The sequence below is a fragment of the Cannabis sativa genome, chromosome 5, assembly GCF_029168945.1.
Source record: "Cannabis sativa cultivar Pink pepper isolate KNU-18-1 chromosome 5, ASM2916894v1, whole genome shotgun sequence".
Lineage (NCBI taxonomy): Eukaryota > Viridiplantae > Streptophyta > Magnoliopsida > Rosales > Cannabaceae > Cannabis > Cannabis sativa.
Genome location: NC_083605.1, coordinates 59,499,435 through 59,520,438, shown reverse-complemented (window position 1 = coordinate 59,520,438; position 21,004 = coordinate 59,499,435). Strand labels below are relative to the sequence as shown.

Here is a 21,004-nt window from a genome sequence, read left to right as displayed (position 1 = left end):
TATGCCTTTAGTGTCTCGCCAGCCTGTTGCTTTATATTTGTTAGCAAGGCCGCTTCAGGTCATCTATCCCTTACAGCCTAGAACTGTTTCTTGAAATCCCTAGACAGCTGTTCCAAAGATATTATTGAATGGTGAGTAAACTTGTTAAACTAGTTGCTTTCTGCTCCAACAAGCGAGGTGGGGAACAAGATACAACATAAATTGTTCGTCGCATTACTTTCTAGCATTATTGTGTTAAAGTTGTTCAAATGCAAGACCAGATCGGTAGTTTCGTCATACAATGTGACATGCAGGTTTTTAAATCCTGAAGGGAAAAGGGTATTCATGATATCTGGGTGATACGGCTCAAGCTCTTCGTCTGAGTCGTATCTAGATTGTCTCCCTAATTCCCCCACTTAATATCTCCTGAACTTTTCCTCCAACTCATCTATTCGCTATTGGATAGGGTCCTCTAGTTTTGGACCAAGTTGTTGGCGAAGGTCAGGTTTCTTTCGATTCAAGTGCTCTCGCAGATCCAGTTGGGAGTAATTGTTGACAAACCTCATTTTACCCATGGACTTCGTCCTTGAGTGACTCGCGGAATTACTGGTTCCCATGCTTTCTCGATCATTAGGTCGTCAAGTATTTTCTCCTATTCGAGTTAATCGATTGTGGGTCCTTGACTGCCCTGAGGTCACACTTTCTTCTTCACGGACCGTTTTTCCCCTGAGTGTGGTTTGTCGTATTTCCCCCATTAAGGTCTGTACGAGTCATCTCTCAATGGGTTGAAGAAGAACGCAAGCGATTTCTCACAAGTGACCTACACTCTCTAGGCTGAGTCCCAAGATCCTCCTCATTTTCATGAGGAATTTCTCGTTCATCAATTTTCGGTTGCCTCCCATTCTCATTTCTGTGAGAGGGTTCTGGCTAATCATTCTGATTTTCACGGGGTATATCATTTCCCTAGGTTGTTCTTCTCGGGCATTTTCGTGTCTCCTAGTTCGTGAGCCACAAGGCGTGCCTAGTGATCTTCTCACTCTAGGTTCACGTTGATTTTGAGTGTTGGTCCCCTGTGCTACCCTAGCCGCGGCTGCATCACGCTCTAGTTCAGCGTTCTACCGATGTGCCTCTTCCAGACGACGTCTAAGGCGGAAATTTTTTGTTTCATAAGTATCTTGTCCCATAAGCTGAGTGCCTCCACGATCGGGCTCTTGATCCTTCATTCCAGGGTTTTGGCCATCCCACGCTGAGCTCTCCTTGTGTGGTGTATTAACATTTAAGGAGATGGTTTTTCTTTAAAAGAAAGGAGGGTTTTTTCAAAGCTTTTTAACAAAGGCTGTCAATGAAAGCACCAAACTGTTAACGCATATTTTCGTTAACCAAAATTTGAGCCTAATAGTGATAATTTCACACAGAAAAAATGAAAGCAATGAAGTAAGAGACATGAACACAAGGGATTTTTTACGTGGTTTTACAGTTAAAATTCTGCATAGTTCACGAGTCAATCTTCTTGGATTTCTGATAGTTTTTCAGAGCTTTTTTTGAATGATTTTTTTGTCCCTTTTTTCATTTTACATGCCACTATTTATAATCACATAGTAGGTAGTTAATTACAAAGTTGACTGTAATCTTTACAACATTTTCCCCTGAAATCATGGGGATTGATAACATATCACGTAGTATAATTGCGGTAATTATTTAAAAATCACACAGCTTTGATTTTCCCGCTTTTACTGGGTCAAAATAATCGTGTATTTAAACACGTCTTCAATTGTAGCGTTCTGGGATGTCTCGATAGAAACTTGGTTCGAATGACCTTGATAGCGAGCTGGAGCTTTTCTCCCATATCTTCCTGAAGTCGATGATATACGCCTCGTTGTTTCTTGAGATCTTAACGCTTCATTGTAACAGTCGCAGATCTTATTAACAGAGAATTTCTCGAAGCTCATTTGAATGTTTAGCTTCTGACTCGTCAAGATTGTGAATCTCACTCAAATGATGTCTAAAGTTAACTGGTGGAAGCTACAGGAATGAGCCTTCCTAAAACGGGATCAACGCCTCGCTTATTGAATCCACTTTGACTGTTAGACTTAGTTTTATGCATTTTATACTAAGTGTTTTCACAGTCGATATGCGTTGTTTTTTCCTTCCCAGATGTAACGAGGTTGATTCCTCGCTTTATGCATTCAATGACATATGGTTTCTCTTTAATACACTAAATAACAGTTTGTATATCTTTTCCTCGCATAAGAGCTTAGAGTAAGCGAGTTGCAAGTATACTCTACTACTTATGCAATTAATGGGTTATTCAATTAAAAGTGATTTTATCGATCCGTATTCCTTTATCTTGACACGTGTCCTCCACTGAGATGGTAGCCGAATTTTCGGTATAACAGGTAGTGAAATATTTTTCTTTAGATGCCAATTAAAAAATTTTTCCTTAGTAGCAAAATACATTTTATTTTTAGCTACCGAATTCCTCTACCAATTGAATTTAGTAGCAAAATAATATTTTCAGCTAGGGGCAACATCTAATCCAATTCAATTGAATCAAACTCATCCAATTTAATTCTATTATAAAAAATCAGATATCCAATTAGGATTAGATGTTAAAAGTTGAATTCCAATTAAATTTAATTAGCTATTGGATGTAAATCTCAAAATTAAATTCAAAACTAATCTAATCTAATTATACTTATATATATTAAAAATATTATTTTTAATTTATTTATATATAATAAAAAAAATTAAAATTAAATGTATATATATTTAGTGGCTATTTATTTTTTGGAGTTGAATTTGTAACACTTAGTTATTTTCTATATTTACTCTCATATTTTTTTGTTCTATTTTATTACTTGTCAATATTTTATTTTAGTTACTTCAGACTTTTAGTCGTATTTTTATCGTTAGGATGATATCTTTATGAAGTATTAATCTTAAAAGAATGGTAATATTTAGTTTTTAGGTATTTTTTCTATATTTTTAATTTACTATTAAAAATTAGGTATGTTGATGCTGAAAAATGACTAACACCAACTTGCTAGATTTCAAGATGAATAATGAATGTAAGTATATAATTTAGAGAGATACACAGAATTTAAAGTAGTTCACACTTAGTTTAATAAATTAATTTCTAGATAAACTATTGTATTTTTCTTGTATTTAATTAAATATAGAATTATAACTAACTAGATTCTTTTTGAAGCTTATTTTAATTATTTCATTAAATATTCCTATTTAAGTTGTAAATTAGTTATTTCTAACTAATTTTATTTATCAACATAAATTTGAATATCTTTTGAATTTCAAAATTAAGTTGAGGAATTCTGGGAATTGGTTATTGAAGATTCTTAAGATATTTTTTTTAAGTTGATATTTTTTTTAAATATAAATCAACTTAAAATGGAATATTTTTCAAATTAGGTGGTTACAACTTAATTTTGATATTTAATTAAATTTTATTTGAAAAATATGTAAGTTGGATATTTTAGATTTTTTTCTATAACAACTTAAATTAGATACTTTTTCAATTTTTTTTTTTAGAAAAACACTTAGTTATTGAAATATATTCTAGATAGTTATTTCAAGTATTAATTATATTTTCTAATATTAAATTAGAAAAATATCATATATTGTGAAATTAATTGTTTAATAATTAATTTTGGTACAATCTAAGTTAAATATATTTTCCTAGTATTAAACTAGAATTAATAATTAAGTCTCCTCTATACTTAATTATTAATTTCTTGAATTTAATACATTTAATTAAATTGAAAATTAAATATCTAAGTTGATTTTCATCATGATAGTTAAATATTGTTATTTTCATGATATTTAATTAAATAGAAAATTATTTTAAGTTGGAAATTTTCTTTAAAGTTTGAGAATAATTTAAATTTTGAATAATTTTCAAAATATATTTTATTTAATTTTATTAATCATTTTTTTATTATTTTCGAAATTGCATTTTTTTAATGCAGAAATTTTGATTTTTATTTGAAAAATAGATTAAAGTTGAAAATTATTTATTTTAATTTTGGACCAACTTAAATCAATGATTTTTTTTATTTAATGATGAATTAAAATACATGAATTAAAATATATTATAATTAAAAAATGAATTAATTAGTCAAGGAAGCTCTAGATAGATATTATTTTTGCTTGAAGTATTTTGCTAGTAATGTTTAATTTATTTTATTTTAAAGTTTTTTCTCGAAAATTGTATTCTTAAATACTTTAATTTTTCGAAACGCAATATATATTCATAGAAAATTGAATTTGAGTTGTAAATTAATTTAAATTAATTTTGAAACAACTTAAATTGAATAATTTTCTGAATATTTATTGGAAATTATTACTAAGATGGAGATAATTCATTTTATTTTCATATCCATCTAAGTATAATTTTATAAATATTAAATTAAAATTTATATTTAGAATTTTTCATTCTAAATTGAAAATTTTAATTAAATGAATATATATTTAAAATAAATTGATTAAAATAAATATTAGAAAAAATACACTTGAAATAATGAGCTTTATTATTATTAGGATATTCGATCTCCATTGTTGGTTTTACATAGTTATTGTTTTAGTGAGTAATCCTTCCTAATGGAGGAACGTTCATTAGCGAGTAACGCCGTAGAATCTCGAAAGATAAGTTTTTTTTTGTAAGTGTTTATTTTAGCATGGATCACACTAATGGTGGCGACTTTTATAGGGCTTACAAAAGTACGAAACAATGGTGGAAGCTCATAAGATAGAATGGCCTAGACTCTCGCCTAAACAGGACAACGATATTAGTTTGTTGAGCACCTTGGAAATTAATTAGGATTGTATGCTTCAGTATTTTCGCTTGTCATTCCTACTTGGTATGTGTTAATAATTTCTGAATTGTGTGTGAATTTATATTGAACCATGTTATTTTTGTAATTTAATTTCGAATCTTCATTGTTGGTCTAACTAAGCTTGTTGTTTTTAATGGAACAAATCCCTAATGGATTGTCATCCATAAAACAAACATACTAACGTTAGATCTCGATAGATAAATACTGTAAATGCAACATCTAGTTGTTCATCAATTGATCACACTTTAGACTAGTATTTACAATATGAAACAAGAAGATTCTATAAATAAGAATAACTTTGACTCTCGCTAATCGGAGCATCGTTGGATTCTTATTTAAATTCGAAATTATCCTTATTTCTCTTTGCTTATTCATTTCGAATTAGCTCAATAATATATCATTGGATAAATGGTTTATAATTCATACAAAGTCATTCTATATTTTCTCTTAGAAAAATTGAATGACGCACATGATTAATATTCCTGATATTTTATCCCGCAATGATATAAATCCTCAATCTTAGAATCTCCTACTTGTATGTATATATGCTTACTTTAGGCAAATTAAACTTAGAGTTATATTAGTAGTGCATGAGCCAAGCAACATGGTCAGGAGTATTCTGAGCAGGAGAATGAGCTTATTCAACTTAAGCACGAGGCTAAGTTGAAGGGAGGAGCCAGGGCCAAAAAACATGCTCAAGAATATTCTGAGTAGGAGGATAAGGCTAAGGAAGAGCAGGAAAGATCGCTCAAAAGGAAGAAGAAACTTCCGGCCGGGCACAGGCTCATCGAACATACGATTTAGATCAGGGAGTCCAGTCTACCTGCTCGGCCATCCACCCCTGTAGTAGGAAGGGGAAACCCGTTCTGGAGGAGCAAGAAGACTCGTCGGATGACGATGCCCCATTAGGTCTTGCTCGGGCAAATGCTTCTGCCAAAGTGCAGGATACTCCATCTTGCTTTTAGCCTTCTTGATTATTATGCCTTCATATTTCTCATGCTTTTTCTAACGATGTTACTTTCATTTTGTGCAAACATGTCTCAGAAGATGCTTGAGGCTCTAAAAAAGAGAGTGGGAGGAAGCTTTGGCTTATCTCCTCCGGCTAAGAAGTCCAAGGGCGGTGAGCCAACCCCGTCCAGAGAGAAGACACCAACTGAAATGGTCATTGCCCTCTCCAAGGAGCAAACCCTTGTAGATCCTACAGTCCCATAGAGAAGTCGAAGGGCAAATTTGAGCTAACCAAGGCCCCTACCCTACCTCTGGTACCGCACCCAGAGACCAAGGCCCCAATTGAAATAATCAATCACTATATGAATCGGTCGGTCCCTGAGGTGAACGAGCAATTGGCTGGGGCAAACAATGACCTTTCTCTAGAGCTGGCTGATCAAGTTTATCCTGACAGTATCCTTTTGTCCTTCTTCTCTTAGTTTAGCTTTTAATATTCTTTCTCTGTGCAGACTGGTCTAAAGATTACTTATGCTTATTCCCGAGCTAAGTCGGCTACCTCCAAGAATGCTGCCATTTCTAACACTATGCGGGTGAAAGTTGACTTGGCCAGGAAGGATGCCGATGAAGCAAGGGTTCAGCTTGGGGCAATCCGGATAGAACTGGGAGAGGTCAACAAGAAACTTCTTACTGCTGAGAAGAAGGTGGCCAACCTGACCAAAGATCTACAATCCTCCAATCAGCTTGAAGCCGCCATTGCCTCCCTGTCTAAGGATGTGAACAACCTTCAAGAGGAAAGGGAGGTTCTCCGGGCCGTTTTCCACAGGTTGGAAGAAGAGAAGAAGACTAAGGAGGAGGAGCTTAAAGTTGAGGTCGAGAAGTATAAGTCAAAAGCTAGGCAGCATAGAGCCCAAGTGGAGAGGCTTGGCGGGAAAGTGAATGCTCTAGAGACAGCTGGTCTCGAGATTTTCTATGACTCATCACATTTATATCCACATTTCCTTTTCTCCTTCTTCTCTTAGTTCAGCTTTTAATATTCTTTCTCTGTGCAGAATGCTCTAAAGATGGCTTATGCTTATTCCCGAGCTAAGTCGGCTACCTCTAAGAATGCTGCCATTTCCAACACTATGCGGGCGAGAGTGGACTTGGCCAACAAGGATGCCAATGAAGCCAGGGTTCAGCTTGGGCCTATCCAGATGGAACTAGGAGAGGTCAACAAGAAACTTCTAACTGCTGAGAAGAAGGTGGCCAAGCTGACCAAAGATCTACAAGCCTCCAATCAGTTTGAAGCCGCCATTGCCTCCCAGTCTAAGGATGTTAACAACCTCCAAGAGGAAAGGGAGGTTCTCCGGGCCGTCTTCCACAGGTTGGAAGAAGAGAAGAAGACTAAGGAGGAGGAGCTTTAAGTTAAGGTCATGAAGTATAAGTCAGAGGCCAAGCAGCAAAGAGCCGAATTGGAGAGGCTTCGCGAGAAAGTGAATGCTCTAGAGACAGCTGGTCTCGACATTTTCTATGACTTATCACATTTATATTCACATTTCCTTTTGTCCTTCTTCTCTTAGTTCAGATTTTAATATCCTTTCTCTGTGTAGATTGGTCTAAAGATGGCTTATGCTTATTCTTGAGTTCAGTCGGCTACCTCTAAGAATGCTGCCATTTCCAACACTATGCGGGCAAAAGTTGACTTGGCCAGGAAGGATGCCGATGAAGGCAGGGTTCAGCTTGGGGCTATCAGGATGAAACTGAGAGAGGTCAATAAGAAACTTCTTACTGCTGAGAAGAAGGTGGCCAACCTGACCAACGATCTACAAGCCTCCAATCGGTTTGAAGCCGCCATTGCCTCCCTGTTTAAGGATGTGAACAACCTTCAAGAGGAAAGGGTGGTTCCCCGGGCCATCTTCCACATGTTGAAAGAAGAGAAGAAGACTAAGGAAAAGGATCTGAAAGTTGAAGTCAAGAAGTATAAGTCAGAGGCCAGGCAGCAGAGAGCCGAAGTGGAGAGGCTTCGTGGGAGAGTGAATGCTCTAGAGACAGCTGGTCTCGACATTTTCTATGACTTATCACATTTATATTCACATTTCCTTTTGTCCTTCTTCTCTTAGTTCACCTTTTAATATTCTTTCTCTGTGCAGACTGCTCTAAAGATGGCTTATGCTTATTCCCGAGCTAAGTCGGCTACCTCTAAGAATGCTGCCATTTCTAACACTATGCGGGCGAAAGTGGACTTGGCCAGGAAGGATGCCGATGAAGCCTTGGTTGAGCTTGGGGCTATCCGAATGGAACTGGGAGAGGTCAACAAGAAACTTCTTACTGTTGAGAAGAAGGTGGCCAACCTGACCAAAGATCTACAATCGTCCAATCAGCTTGAAGCCGCCATTGCCTCCCTGTCTAAGGATGTGAACAACCTTCAAGAGGAAAGGGATGTTCTCCGGGCCGTTTTCCACAGGTTGGAAGAAGAGAAGAAGACTAAGGAGGAGGAGCTTAAATTTTAGGCCGAGAAGTATAAGTCAAAGGCTAGGCAGGAGAGAGCCAAAGTGCAGAGGCTTGACGGGAAAGTGAATGCTCTAGAGATAGCTGGTCTCGAGATTTTCTACGACTTATAACATTTATATTCACATTTCCTTTTGTCCTTCTACTCTTAGTTAACCTTTTAATATTCTTTCTCTGTGCAGACTGCTCTAAAGATGGCTTATATTTATTCCCGAGCTAAGTCGGCTACCTCTAAGAATGCTGCCATTTCCAACACTATGCGGGCGAGAGTGGACTTGGCCAACAAGGATGCCAATGAAGCCAGGGTTCAGCTTGGGCCTATCCAGATGGAACTAGGAGAGGTCAACAAGAAACTTCTAACTGCTGAGAAGAAGGTGGCCAAGCTGACCAAAGATCTACAAGCCTCCAATCAGTTTGAAGCCGCCATTGCCTCCCAGTCTAAGGATGTTAACAACCTCCAAGAGGAAAGGGAGGTTCTCCGGGCCGTCTTCCACAGGTTGGAAGAAGAGAAGAAGACTAAGGAGGAGGAGCTTAAAGTTAAGGTCATGAAGTATAAGTCAGAGGCCAAGCAGCAAAGAGCCGAATTGGAGAGGCTTCGCGGGAAAGTGAATGCTCTAGAGACAGCTGGTCTCGACATTTTCTATGACTTATCACATTTATATTCACATTTCCTTTTGTCCTTCTTCTCTTAGTTCAGATTTTAATATCCTTTCTCTGTGCAGATTGGTCTAAAGATGGCTTATGCTTATTCCTGAGTTCAGGCGGCTACCTCTAAGATTGCTGCCATTTCCAATACTATGCGGGCGAAAGTGGACTTGGCCAGGAAGGATGCCGATGAAGGCAGGGTTCAGCTTGGGGCTATCAGGATGGAACTGGGAGAGGTCAATAAGAAACTTCTTACTGCTGAGAAGAAGGTGGCCAAGCTGACCAAAGATCTACAATCCTCCAATCAGTTTGAAGCCGCCATTGCCTCCCTGTCTAAGGATGTGAACAACCTTCAAGAGGAAAGGGAGGTTCTCTGGGCCGTCTTCCACATGTTGGAAGAAGAGAAGAAGATTAAGGAGGAGGAGCTTAAAGTTCAGGTCAAGAAGTATAAGTCAGAGGCCAGGCAGCAGAGAGCCGAAGTGGAAAGGCTTCGCGGGAAAGTGAATGCTCTAGAGACAGCTGGTCTCGACATTTTCTATGACTTATCACATTTATATTCACATTTCCTTTTGTCCTTCTTCTCTTAGTTCAGCTGTTAAAATTCTTTCTCTGTACAGATTGGTCTAATGATGGCTTATGCTTATTCCCGAGCTAAGTCGGCTACCTGTAAGAATACTGCCATTTCTAACACTATGCAGGCGAAAGTGGACTTGGCCAGGAAGGATGCCGATGAAGCCAGGGTTCAGCTTGGGGCTATCCTGATGGAACTGGGAGAGGTCAACAAGAAACTTCTTACTGCTGAGAAGAAGGTGGCCAACCTGACCAAAGATCTACATGTTGGGTTTTATGCCCTAAATAAAACTCATTTCAATATAATCAGATTTACTTATTAATATAGATCAGAAATAACATTTAATGTTGCATGGTTCACATGATTTATTTCATTATTATATGTACATAATGTATAAATTCATCTGAAACCCTTTTTCACATACTAGATCCTGTTTATTGTGTTGTCAACACATTGGAACGTAAACATGACTATGTGAATAAAGTTTCATAGATTTATCAGACACAGGGTTTTACTGATTTGATAATCTACAACAGAGTTTACTTGCATTTGGAGAAGTGCTATGTTCTTTTCAGAGCATTGGTTAAAGTAAAGCTCAGGTTGGATGCTTGGAGTATGCATCGGAAGGGACCGATATTGAACTTTGACTTAGATTTATTAAACTTACCGTAATATTTATTCAAGTCAATATCGCCTAGTTGATCCTAGATCAAATGATCTTAATCTTGTTATGATTAGGCTCGATCTCGAGAGGCTATTCGTGTTCTTTGATTTGTTAGTTAAGCCTACTTTTTGGTCAGGGTGATACGTACATTTTGGGAACACGGTAGTGCAACTGAGTGGGAGCGCTAACATAAACATGGAATCTATAACTTCTATCTGGCGAATAGTAAGTAAAGGATGATCTCCTTCGAGCTTGACTAAATGAAAATAAATGTTGGAGATCTCATTTCACATAAGCTGAAATATCATTTATATGGGGTTAAGTGTTTTAAGGATTAAATACATTGTAGGGTGTAACGGTAATCTAATCCCTTTACAGTGTAGATCATTCATATAGAGGATCATTGATGAAATTAGGATTATAACAATGGATAACTAATGATGTGTCTATATTGTGGAACATATAGAGCATTCTATATACTGAGAGTGCAATTCTAAGTTCTATGCGTGAATTCAACGAAGAATTAATAAGTCAGTGAATTTAGGTTATAAATTCTTGATCAGCTTATTGGAAGCTCGGTTATATAGACCCATGGTCCCCCCACCAGTTGAGATAATATTGCTTGTAAGACTCATATAATTTGTTTTGATTAATCAATTATATTTCTCAAATTAGACTATGTCTATTTGTGAATTTTTCACTAAGTAAGGGTGAAATTGTAAAGAAAGAGTTTTAGGGGCATATTTATTACTTATGATACTTTGTATGGTTCAATTAATAAATATGATAAATGAAAATATTATTTAATAATTATTTATAGTTATTAAATAGTTAGAATTGGCATTTAAATGGTTGAATTAGAAAATTGGCGTTTTTGAGAAAATCAGATGCAGAAAAGATAAAACTGCAAAATTGCAAAAAGTGAGGCCCAAATCCACATTGTATGGCCGACCACTTTTGTAGGGTTTTCCCTCTGATATTTTCATTATTTTAATGCCAAATAATTCAAACCTAACCCTAGTGGAATGCTATAAATAGATAGTGAAGGCTTCAGGAAATTAACACTTAAATTTTTTACTTTTTCATTCAGGAAAGACTGAGCCTCAATCTTTCCCTATCTTTGGCCGACCACTCCCTCTCTCTCTTCTTCCTAAAGATTTTGAAATTTCTTAGTGTTAGAGTAGTGCCCACACACAGCAAGTAAAACCTCAATCATAGTGAGGAAGATCGTGAAGAAAGATCTTCAGCAAATAGGAGTTTTAGCATCAAAGATTCAGAGAAAGAGATCCAGGTTCAGATCTTGATAATACTCTGCGACAGAAAGGATACAATTGTTAGAGATCTGAACGGAAGGAGTCATTTAATTCCGCTGCACCCAATGTAAAGTTTCCTAAGCTTTATATGTGTTTATTTCATCGTTTTAGAAAGTTCATATTTAGGGTGTTAATCAACATACTTGTGAGTATATCTAAGATCCTGGTAAAATAATTTCCAACAACTGGTCTCAGAGCCATGGTAATTGATTTGCTTCCAAGAAATTTGGACTTTAAAACGATTGTTTGATGTTTTGGATGGTATCATGTTGTATTGAGTGTTATATGATGATTGATTCATGTTTGTAAACTTTTGTGAAAAATAATTGAATATCAGTTTCTGGAATTATTTTTATTGGATAGTATGGAAAAAATTAAGCAAGTTACTTGTTTTACAGAACTCAATTTCGATTTAATTTGAATTAGTTATGATTTTTTAAAGTTTCAGAAAAATTTCGGGATTGAGCAACACGATTCCGCGCGCAGAAATCATGCAGATTTCCCCCTGCGCCGAGAAACCATGCCCATGCACTCCCCATGCGCGCGCGGACGAGTATGCACAGCATACCGTCCGTACTGCTCACAATTTTTTCGTTTTTCTTCGATTTTTCATGCTTTTTCATGGATTTAACTTGCAATTTTTTGTGTAGTTCTGTATTTATACATTTACTATTCCTAATTCAATTCTAATTATCATAATTAATTTAATTAATATTTTTTAAATTTAATTCATGTGTAATTTGAATTTGAAAAATATTAAATATCTATCTTTTTGCTTAATAATCTATCTTATTTTTAAATTTGATTATATCTTATCTTATTTTTAAATTTAAGGTCAGATATTAAATTTTTTAAATTATATTTTTTTAAATAATTTGACCTTATTTAAATTTAAAATAAGATAACTATAATCATGTAATTTTAAATAGATGTAAGATATTTTGCTAACTTTTAAATTTTGTTATTTTATTTATTTAAATTACATTTAAAATCTAAAAAAGATATTTATTTATCTTTTTTAATTTTTTATTTAATTTTATCTATAAAATAATATTAAATTTTTAAAAGTAGTTAGCAAATTTTGAAATAATATTTAGGTTGGTTGAAATCTAATTTTTCAAAATTGTAGGTTTAATTTTAAATATTATTTAATTAATTTCGAAAATATTTAAAAAAATTTTAATTTTTTTTTAATTTTCGAAAATAAATTATTTATTTATTTAATTAATTTTTTTTTAAAATTATTTATTTAAAATTAAATAAATCCTACATCCAACTATCCAGCTAACGTTGTTGCAGGAGTATGTGTTTTAGCTTGTTTGTAAGTTTTTAAAACCTATTATTGCTGGATTGCAAATAGCCATGGTTAACTTGTTGACAGATCCAATGATCTGATTTTAACTCATGGCTCCCTCGGTCAAGTAAATAATTTATAACAGGTATATTTACAATCTTCTTTCATCTGTGTATGACCTAGCAACATGATAGGATCCATCCAAATTGTGTGCATGTGTGAGCCTATGTGTTTAATTTCATTATAGATACATATAGGTTGTTGTTGCTTAATAAAATATCATAGTTCTTGATAGATTTTATTTAGGCCCATTTAGGTTTTGGGCCTATTCAATTAAGGTTAAATTCCTCTCTTTTGGGCCTTGTGTGAGAGTTGGGAGCCATAGTAGTGGGTACGACATACTGAACCCAGCACCCCCTCACATGAACTATCCCAATTGTGAAGGCCCATTTGCCTGATTTGAATAACTGTACTAGGTTAATTAAATTAGTTTAACCTAATAAAATTGATTAGCAACATAATTAATTTCATTTATTTTGAAATTAATTTAAGAAAACCATAGTTTAATGAATTTTTATTCTAAGCTAAACTATATGTATTTTCTTGTATTTAATTAAATATAGAATTATAGCCATCTGGATTCTTTCTGAAGCTTAATTTAAATTTTTCATTAAATATTCCTATTTAAGTTGAAAATTAGTTATTTATAACTAATCAACTTAAATCTTAATATCTTTTGGATTTAAAATTTCAAAATTAATTTGAGGAATTTTAGGAATTGGTTATTAAGATTCTTTAGATATTTTTTAAGTTGATATCTTTTCGAATATTAACTTAAAATGGAATATTTTCAAATTAAGTGGTTACAACTTAATTTTTGATATTTAATTAAATTTAAATTTGAAAATATTTAAGTTCTAAATTTTTTCAAATACAACTTAAATTAGATATTTTTTTTCAAATTTTGTGGAAAAGATACTTAGTCCAATAAGATATTTTCTAGATAGTTATCTCTAGACTACTTATTATTTCTAATATTAAATAGGAAAATATTTTACATTGTGAAATTAATTATTTATATAATTAATTTTGGTACAATTTATTTTAAGTATATTTTTCCTAGTATTAAACTAGAGATTAATAATTAAGCCTTCTCTACACTTAATTATTTATTTCTTGAATTTAATACATTTAATTAATTTGAAAATTAAATATCTAAGTTGATTTTCATCATGATACTTAAATATTTCTTTTTCATGACACTTAATTAAATGGAAAATTATTTTTAGTTGAAATTTATTTTTTCAACTAAATTTAAATAATTTTCAAAATATATTTTTTCTTTATTTTATTAATCGAATTTCGAAATTGCATTTCTTAAATGCTAGAATTTCGAATTTTATTTGAAAAATCGATTAAAGTTGTAAATTATTTATTTTAATTTTGGGCCAACTTAAATCAATGATTTTTTCATTTAATGATTAATTAAAATAAATGAAGTAAAATATATTTAATTTGAAAATAAATTAATTAGTCCATGAAAATCTAGATAGATATTATCTGTTTTTGCTTGAAGTATTTTTCTAGTGTATTTAATTAAATAGAAAATTAATATTTAAGTTGATTTTCATCATCATACTTAAATATTTGAAATTTTTCTTATATATATTTTATTAAATAGGAAAATTATATTTTTTGTTGTAAATTAATTTTATTAATTAATTTTGGGCCAACATTAAATTAGAATAATTTTTCCAGGATTTTATTTTAACATGCATTTTCAAAAATTGTATTCTTAAATACTTTAATTTTTCGAAATGCAATATATATTAATAGAAAATTAAATTTGAGTTGTAAATTAATTTATATTAATTTTGTAACAACTGAAATTGAATATTTTTCTAAATATTTATTGAAAATTATTACTAAGATGGAAGAAATTCATGTTATTTTCATATCCATCTACGTAAAATTTATAAATATTAAATTAAAATTTATATTTAGAATTTTTCATTCTAAATTGGAAATTTTAATTAATAAATATATATTTAAAATAAATAGATTAAATAAGTTTCAAAGAAAATACAACTCTCTTTAAATAATGAGCTTTATTATTAAGATATTCGATCTCCATTGTTGCTTTTACATCGCGTTTGTTTTAGTGAGTAATCCTCCCTAATGGAGGAACGTTCATTAGCAATTTTGCATCGTTTAATCTCGAAAGATAAGTAGTTTGTAAGTGTTTTATATAGTATGGATCACCCTAATGGTGGCGACCATATTTGACTTGCAAATTATGAAACAATGGTGGAAGCTCATAAGATAGAATTGCCTTGACTCTCGCCTAAACGGGACAACGCTGAATTCCAATCTTGATGGAATAAAAGGTTGCTAGAATGTTTAACATTTTAGATGAGCTGACAACTCTATTCAATGGATGGTAGCTTTGACTCTCGCCTAAACGGGACACTGATATCAGTTTGTTGAAAACCTTGGAAATTATTTAGAATTGTATGTTTTAGTATTTTCACTTGTCATTCCTACTTGCTATATGTTTAATAATTTCTGAATTGTGTATGAATTTATATTGAACCATGTTATTGTCTGTTATTAAGTTGTAGTTTAATTTCGAATCTTCGTTGTTGGTCTAACTTGGTTTGTTTATCTAATGAGATAAATCCCTAGTGGATTTTCACCATTAGACATACATAATAGTGTTAGATCTCGAAAGATAAATATTGTATATGCAACATCTAGTTGTTCATCAATTGATGAGACCTTAGACTAGTATTTTTACGATATGAAACAAGAAGATTGTATAAATAAGATTAATTTGACTCTCGCTAATCGAATCATCGTTGGATTCTTATTTATGAACGAAATTATCTTAATTCCTCTTAGCTTATTCATTTCGAATTAGCTCAATAACATATCATTGGATGAATGGTCTATAAATCATTTCATGTCATTCTATATTTTTTCTTAAGAAATTAAATGACGCATATGATTATAATCCCGAAATTCTATTCCCAATTGATATAAGTCCTCAATCTTAAAAATCTCTTACTTTGTGGGCAAATTAGACTTAGAGTTAAATTAGTAGTGGTGGTCCAAGATAGAATTACTCATTATATTTGGTATAAATTTAAGTGTTTGACTTTAATTTTAGATTTCAAACAGAAATTTTATTATATTTCTAATTCCAGGATACAATGTAGTTACACTTTCCAAGTGTTTAATATCCATCTTCTATTAATGGATTCAAACTGTATGGAATATGAGTTTAGTATTCTGTGACCAGGATCCACTTGCACTATTCTAATAACTCTTTGATGTAACTATACCTAAGTCATCAAAAAGACACAACCACATTTTATTAATCTATGGCTTTTGTATCTTGTTCATAGTGGTTTTGACAAGATCAATCTCTGCAAAGAGTTAATATGCCTATATCCACTGAAAGTAGTTCATCTCATTCGCAGATGCATGTACATTCAGGGGTGGATATGAGTTTTTCGTTGTATTCTTAAAACGATAACTGTAGATTATACCTTATGCAAAGAAATTTGAAATGTTTTAAAAAAAATTCATAAATTTCTGGCAACGGTTAAAACCATTAAGGTAAGTGGTTAAAGATCTTGCGAACTGATAGGGGTGGAGAAATAGTTAGTAGATATGCAGTTCAAGTCGATATCGCCTAGTTGATCCTAGATCAAATGATCTTAATCCTGTTATGATTAGGCTCGATCTCGAGAGGCTATTCATGTTCTTTGATTTGTTAGTTAAGCCTACTTTTGCGTCAGGGTGATACGTACATTTTGGGAACACGGTAGTGCAATTGAGTGAGAGCGCTAACATAAACATCGAATTTATAACTTCTATCTGGCACATAGTAAGTAAATGATGATCTCCTTCGAGCTTGACCAAACGAAAATAAATGGTGGAGATCTCATTTCACATAAGCTGAAATATCATTTATACGGGGTTAAGTGTTTTAAGGATTAAATACATTGTAGGGTGTAATGGTAATCTAATTCCTTTACAGTGTAGATCATTCATATAGAGGATCATTGATCAAATTAGGAATATAACAATGGATAACTAATGATGTGTCTATATGGTGGAACATATAGAGCATTCTATATACTTAGAGTGCAATTCTAAGTTCTATGCGTGGATTCAACGAAGAATTAATAAGTCAGTGAATTTAGGTTATAATTTCTTGATCAGCTTATTGGAAGCTCGGTTATATAGACCCATGGTCCCCCCACTAGTTGAGATAATATTGCTTTTAAGACTCATATAATTGGTTTTTATTAATCAATTATAATTCTCAAATTAGACTATGTCTATTTGTGAATTTTTCACTAAGTAAGGGTGAAATTGTAAAGAAAGAGTTTTAGGGGCATATTTGTTAATTATGATACTTTGTATGGTTCAATTAATAAATATGATAAATGAAAATATTATTTAATAATTATTTATACTTATTAAATAGTTAGAATTGGCATTTAAATGGTTGAATTAGAAAATTGGCATTTTTGAGAAAATCAGATGCAGAAAAGATAAAACTGCAAAATTGCAAAAAGTGAGGCCCAAATCCACATTGTATGGCCGGCCACTTTTGTAGGGTTTTCCCTCTGATATTTCATTATTTTAATGCCAAATAATTCAAACCTAACCCTAGTGGAATGCTATAAATAGATAGTGAAGGCTTTAGGAAATTAACACTTAAATTTTCTACTTTTTCATTCAGGAAAAACTGAGTCTCTCTCTCTCCCTATCTTTGGCCGACCACTCCCTCTCTCTCTTCTTCCTAAAGATTTCGAAATTTCTTAGTGTTAGAGTAGTGCCCACACACAGCAAGTAATACCTCAATCGTAATGAGGAAGATCGTGAAGAAAGATCTTCAGCAAAAAGGAGTTTCAGCATCAAAGATTCAGAGAAAGAGATCCAGGTTCAGATCTTGATAATACTCTGCGACAAAAAGGATATAAGGGTTAGAGATCTGAACGAAAGGAGTCATTTAATTCCGCTGCACCCAATGTAAGGTTTCCTAAACTTTATATGTGTTTATTTCATCGTTTTAGAAAGTTCATATTTAGGGTGTTAATCAACTTACTTGTGAGTACATCTAAGATCCTGGTAAAATAATTTCCAACACTACAAGCCTCCAATCAGTTTGAAGCCGCCATTGCCTCCCTTTCTAAGGATGTGAACAACCTTCAAGAGGAAAGGGAGGTTCTCTGGACCGTCTTCCACAGGTTGGAAGTAGAGAAGAAGACTAAGGAGGAGGAGCTTAAAGTTGAGGTCGAGAAGTATAAGTCAGAGGCCAGGCAGCAGAGAGCCGAAGTGGAGAGGCTTGGCGGGAAAGTGAATGCTCTAGAGATAGCTGGTCTCGACATTTTCTATGACTTATCACATTTCAATATAAATGTGAGGGGGGGCTGGGTTCAGTATGTCGTACCCACTACAATGGCCCCTTAACTCTCAACAGAAGGCCCAAAGGAGAGGAATTAAACCATTAAATAAATAATTGTTATTCATTGAATAAGCCAAATTCTAATTGGGCCTAAATACAATTACTTAAGTGAAATTTTATTTTAGCAACCTAGTCCATTTAATTTATAAAATTAAAATTGGCTTCCTATATGCATCTAAGCCCAAAAGCAAACGTATAGGCTCACACAGGTCAAATGATTTGGATGGGCCCTATCATGTTACTAGGTTTACACAGATGAAAGAAATTGCAAAATTTACCTATTACAAATTATTTATAAGATCTATTGACAATTGAATATGATTAAAATTAGATCATTGAATCTTTCAACAAGTGAATTATAGAAATTTAGATCAAATAAATAATAGGTTTGTAAAAAAAAATTGAATAAATAAATAAAGAAATAATCAAAACATTACAAACCCAACAAGTAACAGATAACTAAAAAGTAGGTAAAGATATCTCTATTTTAAAATTTAAAATATATCTTAACTCGAATTTAAAATTTAGGTTGTTAGAGAATATTTCAAAAAAATTCAAAAACCTAACAAATCTCCTAAATATCCAAAATTCTAACTTAAATTTAAATATCTAACCAATTTTCAAATTTCAAGTTTATTTAAAATTTCTAAAAAGATAATATAATATAATATCTTGAATTTTAAAATTTAGATATTCCTAATATTATTCTTAATCTTATAATTTATTAAATTAAATATTACAAAAATAAACAATTTGAAAAAAAAAAAATAAGATATTTTATGGTTAGGATATTTGAATTTTATTCAAAAAAATAAGTTTGAAAATTTTATGGTTAGAAACCTTAAAATTTTTATTCAAACCTAAACTAACAAATTTTCAAAATTTCATGTTATTTTTGCAAAAATAATTTTAATTAAAAAAAAATATCCAATAAGATAAAATGTTAAAACTAATATTTTTTAAATCTTATAATTTTAATTTAATAAAATCTATATCAAAAATAAAATTTTTTGAAAAAGATGATATGGTTAGCAAATTTTGAAATTTAAACTAGATTATTTTTTTAAAAATATTTTAATATCAAAATAAGATCATTCCAATTTTAATAATAAAAATATATAATATCTAATCTTATAATTAAAATAAATAAAATAATCTAAAATTTTAAAATTAATCATAAGGCTATTTTTGTGAAAAATCAAATTTTTAAAATTCAAAGCCTACTAACATCTAAACTAATTTTAATTAATTAAAAATTAATTTTATTCTAATAATTAGATTTTTAATTAAAAATTTAGATTCTACACAAAATTTTACCAAAATTTGAATTTTATTTCAATGAAAAACGATTTTTAAATCAAAAAATATGATGAAAACAAAATTGGTGCATAGGGGTATGCAATGCAAACCCCTACGCGCGCGGAAGGGGAGTCTTGACCGAGAAATAAGGTTGTATGCAGCCTCTGATGCCGAGGATGCTCGGCGTGAGCAGCCCTTCAGACAAGGCAATGTCTGAGAAAACTCAGTCAGCTCGTGTCTGAGGAGGCGTGTTGACCGAGTGACGCCTAGGGTCCGCGCACGCACACGTGTGCACCCGATTTTAGATATTTTGATCCAAATTCAAAAAATCATAACTAATTCATACAAAACCCAAATTGGGTTTTGTAAAAGCCTAAATTCATTAAGTTTTTGTCTAATTTCCAGTATACCTATTTCCAGAACTAATAAAAAATATTTTACAACATACATTGCGATTTTCATACAATCATCAAAGAAGCACATAAACCATCATGAAACCATCCAAATCAACACAAACATCGTTTTAATTCATATTTCATGAAAGTAAATCATTACCATGGCTCTGAGGCCAGTTTTTGGAATATGTTTTACCAGGATCTAGATTTACTACCATGTGTGTTATTTAACCTCCTAAATATGAATCTCTAAAACAATGTAAATAAACACATATAAAGTTTCAGAAACCTTACAGTGGGTGCAGCCAAATAATAATGGCTCCTTCGACTCAGATCTCTAACCTTTGTATCCTGTCTATAGTAGAGTATCACCAAGATCTGTGTCTGAATCACCTTCTCTTGAAACTGGATTCTTCACAGACTTACACACTATGATTGAGTACCACTTGATGTGTGTGGGCACTTACTGTATCACTATAGGGTACGAAAATATGAAGAGAGGAAGAGAGAGGAGTGGTTCAAAGTAGGTAGAAGAGATGGCTCAGAAAATTTGACTGAAGGCTTGAATTCATCATCTTTTGAGGTGAGCCATCACTATCTATTTATAGGCCACCACCTAGGCTTAGGTTAGAATTATTTGGCATTAAAATATTGGAAAAATTAAATGGAAATTCCCTCTCAAGTGGCCGACAATAGGATGTGGGCCCCACTTTAGAATTTTGCCATTTTTCAACAATTTTTTCTTATTTTCTTAAAAATGCCATTTTTCTAATGTAACCACTTAAATGCCAAAACTGTTTATTTAATAATTAAAATTAATTATCAAATAAAATTTCCATTTCACATATTTATTAATTAGACTTAATAAATTCTCTTAATTAACAAAAAAAAACCTACAATCTCTTTTTTTTCACAATTAAGCCCTTGCTTAGTGAAAATTCATAAACTAGACATAGTCTAATTTTAGAATTTTAATTGATCAATTAAAATCAATTAACTAAGTCTTACAAGTAGTACGGTCTCAACTAGTATGGGGACCATGGGCCTATACAACTGAGCTTCCAATAGGCAGAACTA

General features: G+C 32.4%; 2 protein-coding genes across 2 annotated transcripts; both read left to right on the top strand.

Annotated features, from left to right (window-relative positions):
- Window positions 1–5,864: 5,864 nt before the first annotated feature.
- On the top strand, window positions 5,865–7,180 carry LOC133038420 (uncharacterized). The gene is made up of 3 exons (XM_061116568.1): window positions 5,865–6,020; window positions 6,287–6,709; window positions 6,827–7,180. Exons 1-3 carry the CDS (start codon window positions 5,865–5,867, stop codon window positions 7,178–7,180), a joined length of 933 nt encoding a protein of 310 aa, XP_060972551.1.
- A 9-nt stretch (window positions 7,181–7,189) lies between these two features.
- Window positions 7,190–18,238, top strand: LOC115717871 (uncharacterized). The gene is made up of 7 exons (XM_061116567.1): window positions 7,190–7,249; window positions 7,406–7,789; window positions 7,907–8,209; window positions 8,447–8,869; window positions 9,026–9,409; window positions 9,527–9,745; window positions 17,933–18,238. Exons 1-7 carry the CDS (start codon window positions 7,190–7,192, stop codon window positions 18,236–18,238), a joined length of 2,079 nt encoding a protein of 692 aa, XP_060972550.1.
- The last annotated feature ends 2,766 nt before the right edge of the window (window positions 18,239–21,004 follow it).

Excerpts from the sequence above, each read along its gene's own strand:
- LOC133038420 (XM_061116568.1), top strand. The coding sequence starts at position 5,865 with ATGTCTCAGAAGATGCTTGAGGCTCTAAAAAAGAGAGTGGGAGGAAGC. Across the intron at positions 6,021-6,286 it reads TCTCCAAGGAGCAAACCCTT|ACTGGTCTAAAGATTACTTA; the intron begins GTAGATCCTACA and ends TTCTCTGTGCAG. Across the intron at positions 6,710-6,826 it reads TGGAGAGGCTTGGCGGGAAA|AATGCTCTAAAGATGGCTTA; the intron begins GTGAATGCTCTA and ends TTCTCTGTGCAG.
- LOC115717871 (XM_061116567.1), top strand. The coding sequence starts at position 7,190 with ATGAAGTATAAGTCAGAGGCCAAGCAGCAAAGAGCCGAATTGGAGAGG. Across the intron at positions 7,250-7,405 it reads TGGAGAGGCTTCGCGAGAAA|TCGGCTACCTCTAAGAATGC; the intron begins GTGAATGCTCTA and ends TCTTGAGTTCAG. Across the intron at positions 9,410-9,526 it reads TGGAAAGGCTTCGCGGGAAA|ATTGGTCTAATGATGGCTTA; the intron begins GTGAATGCTCTA and ends TTCTCTGTACAG.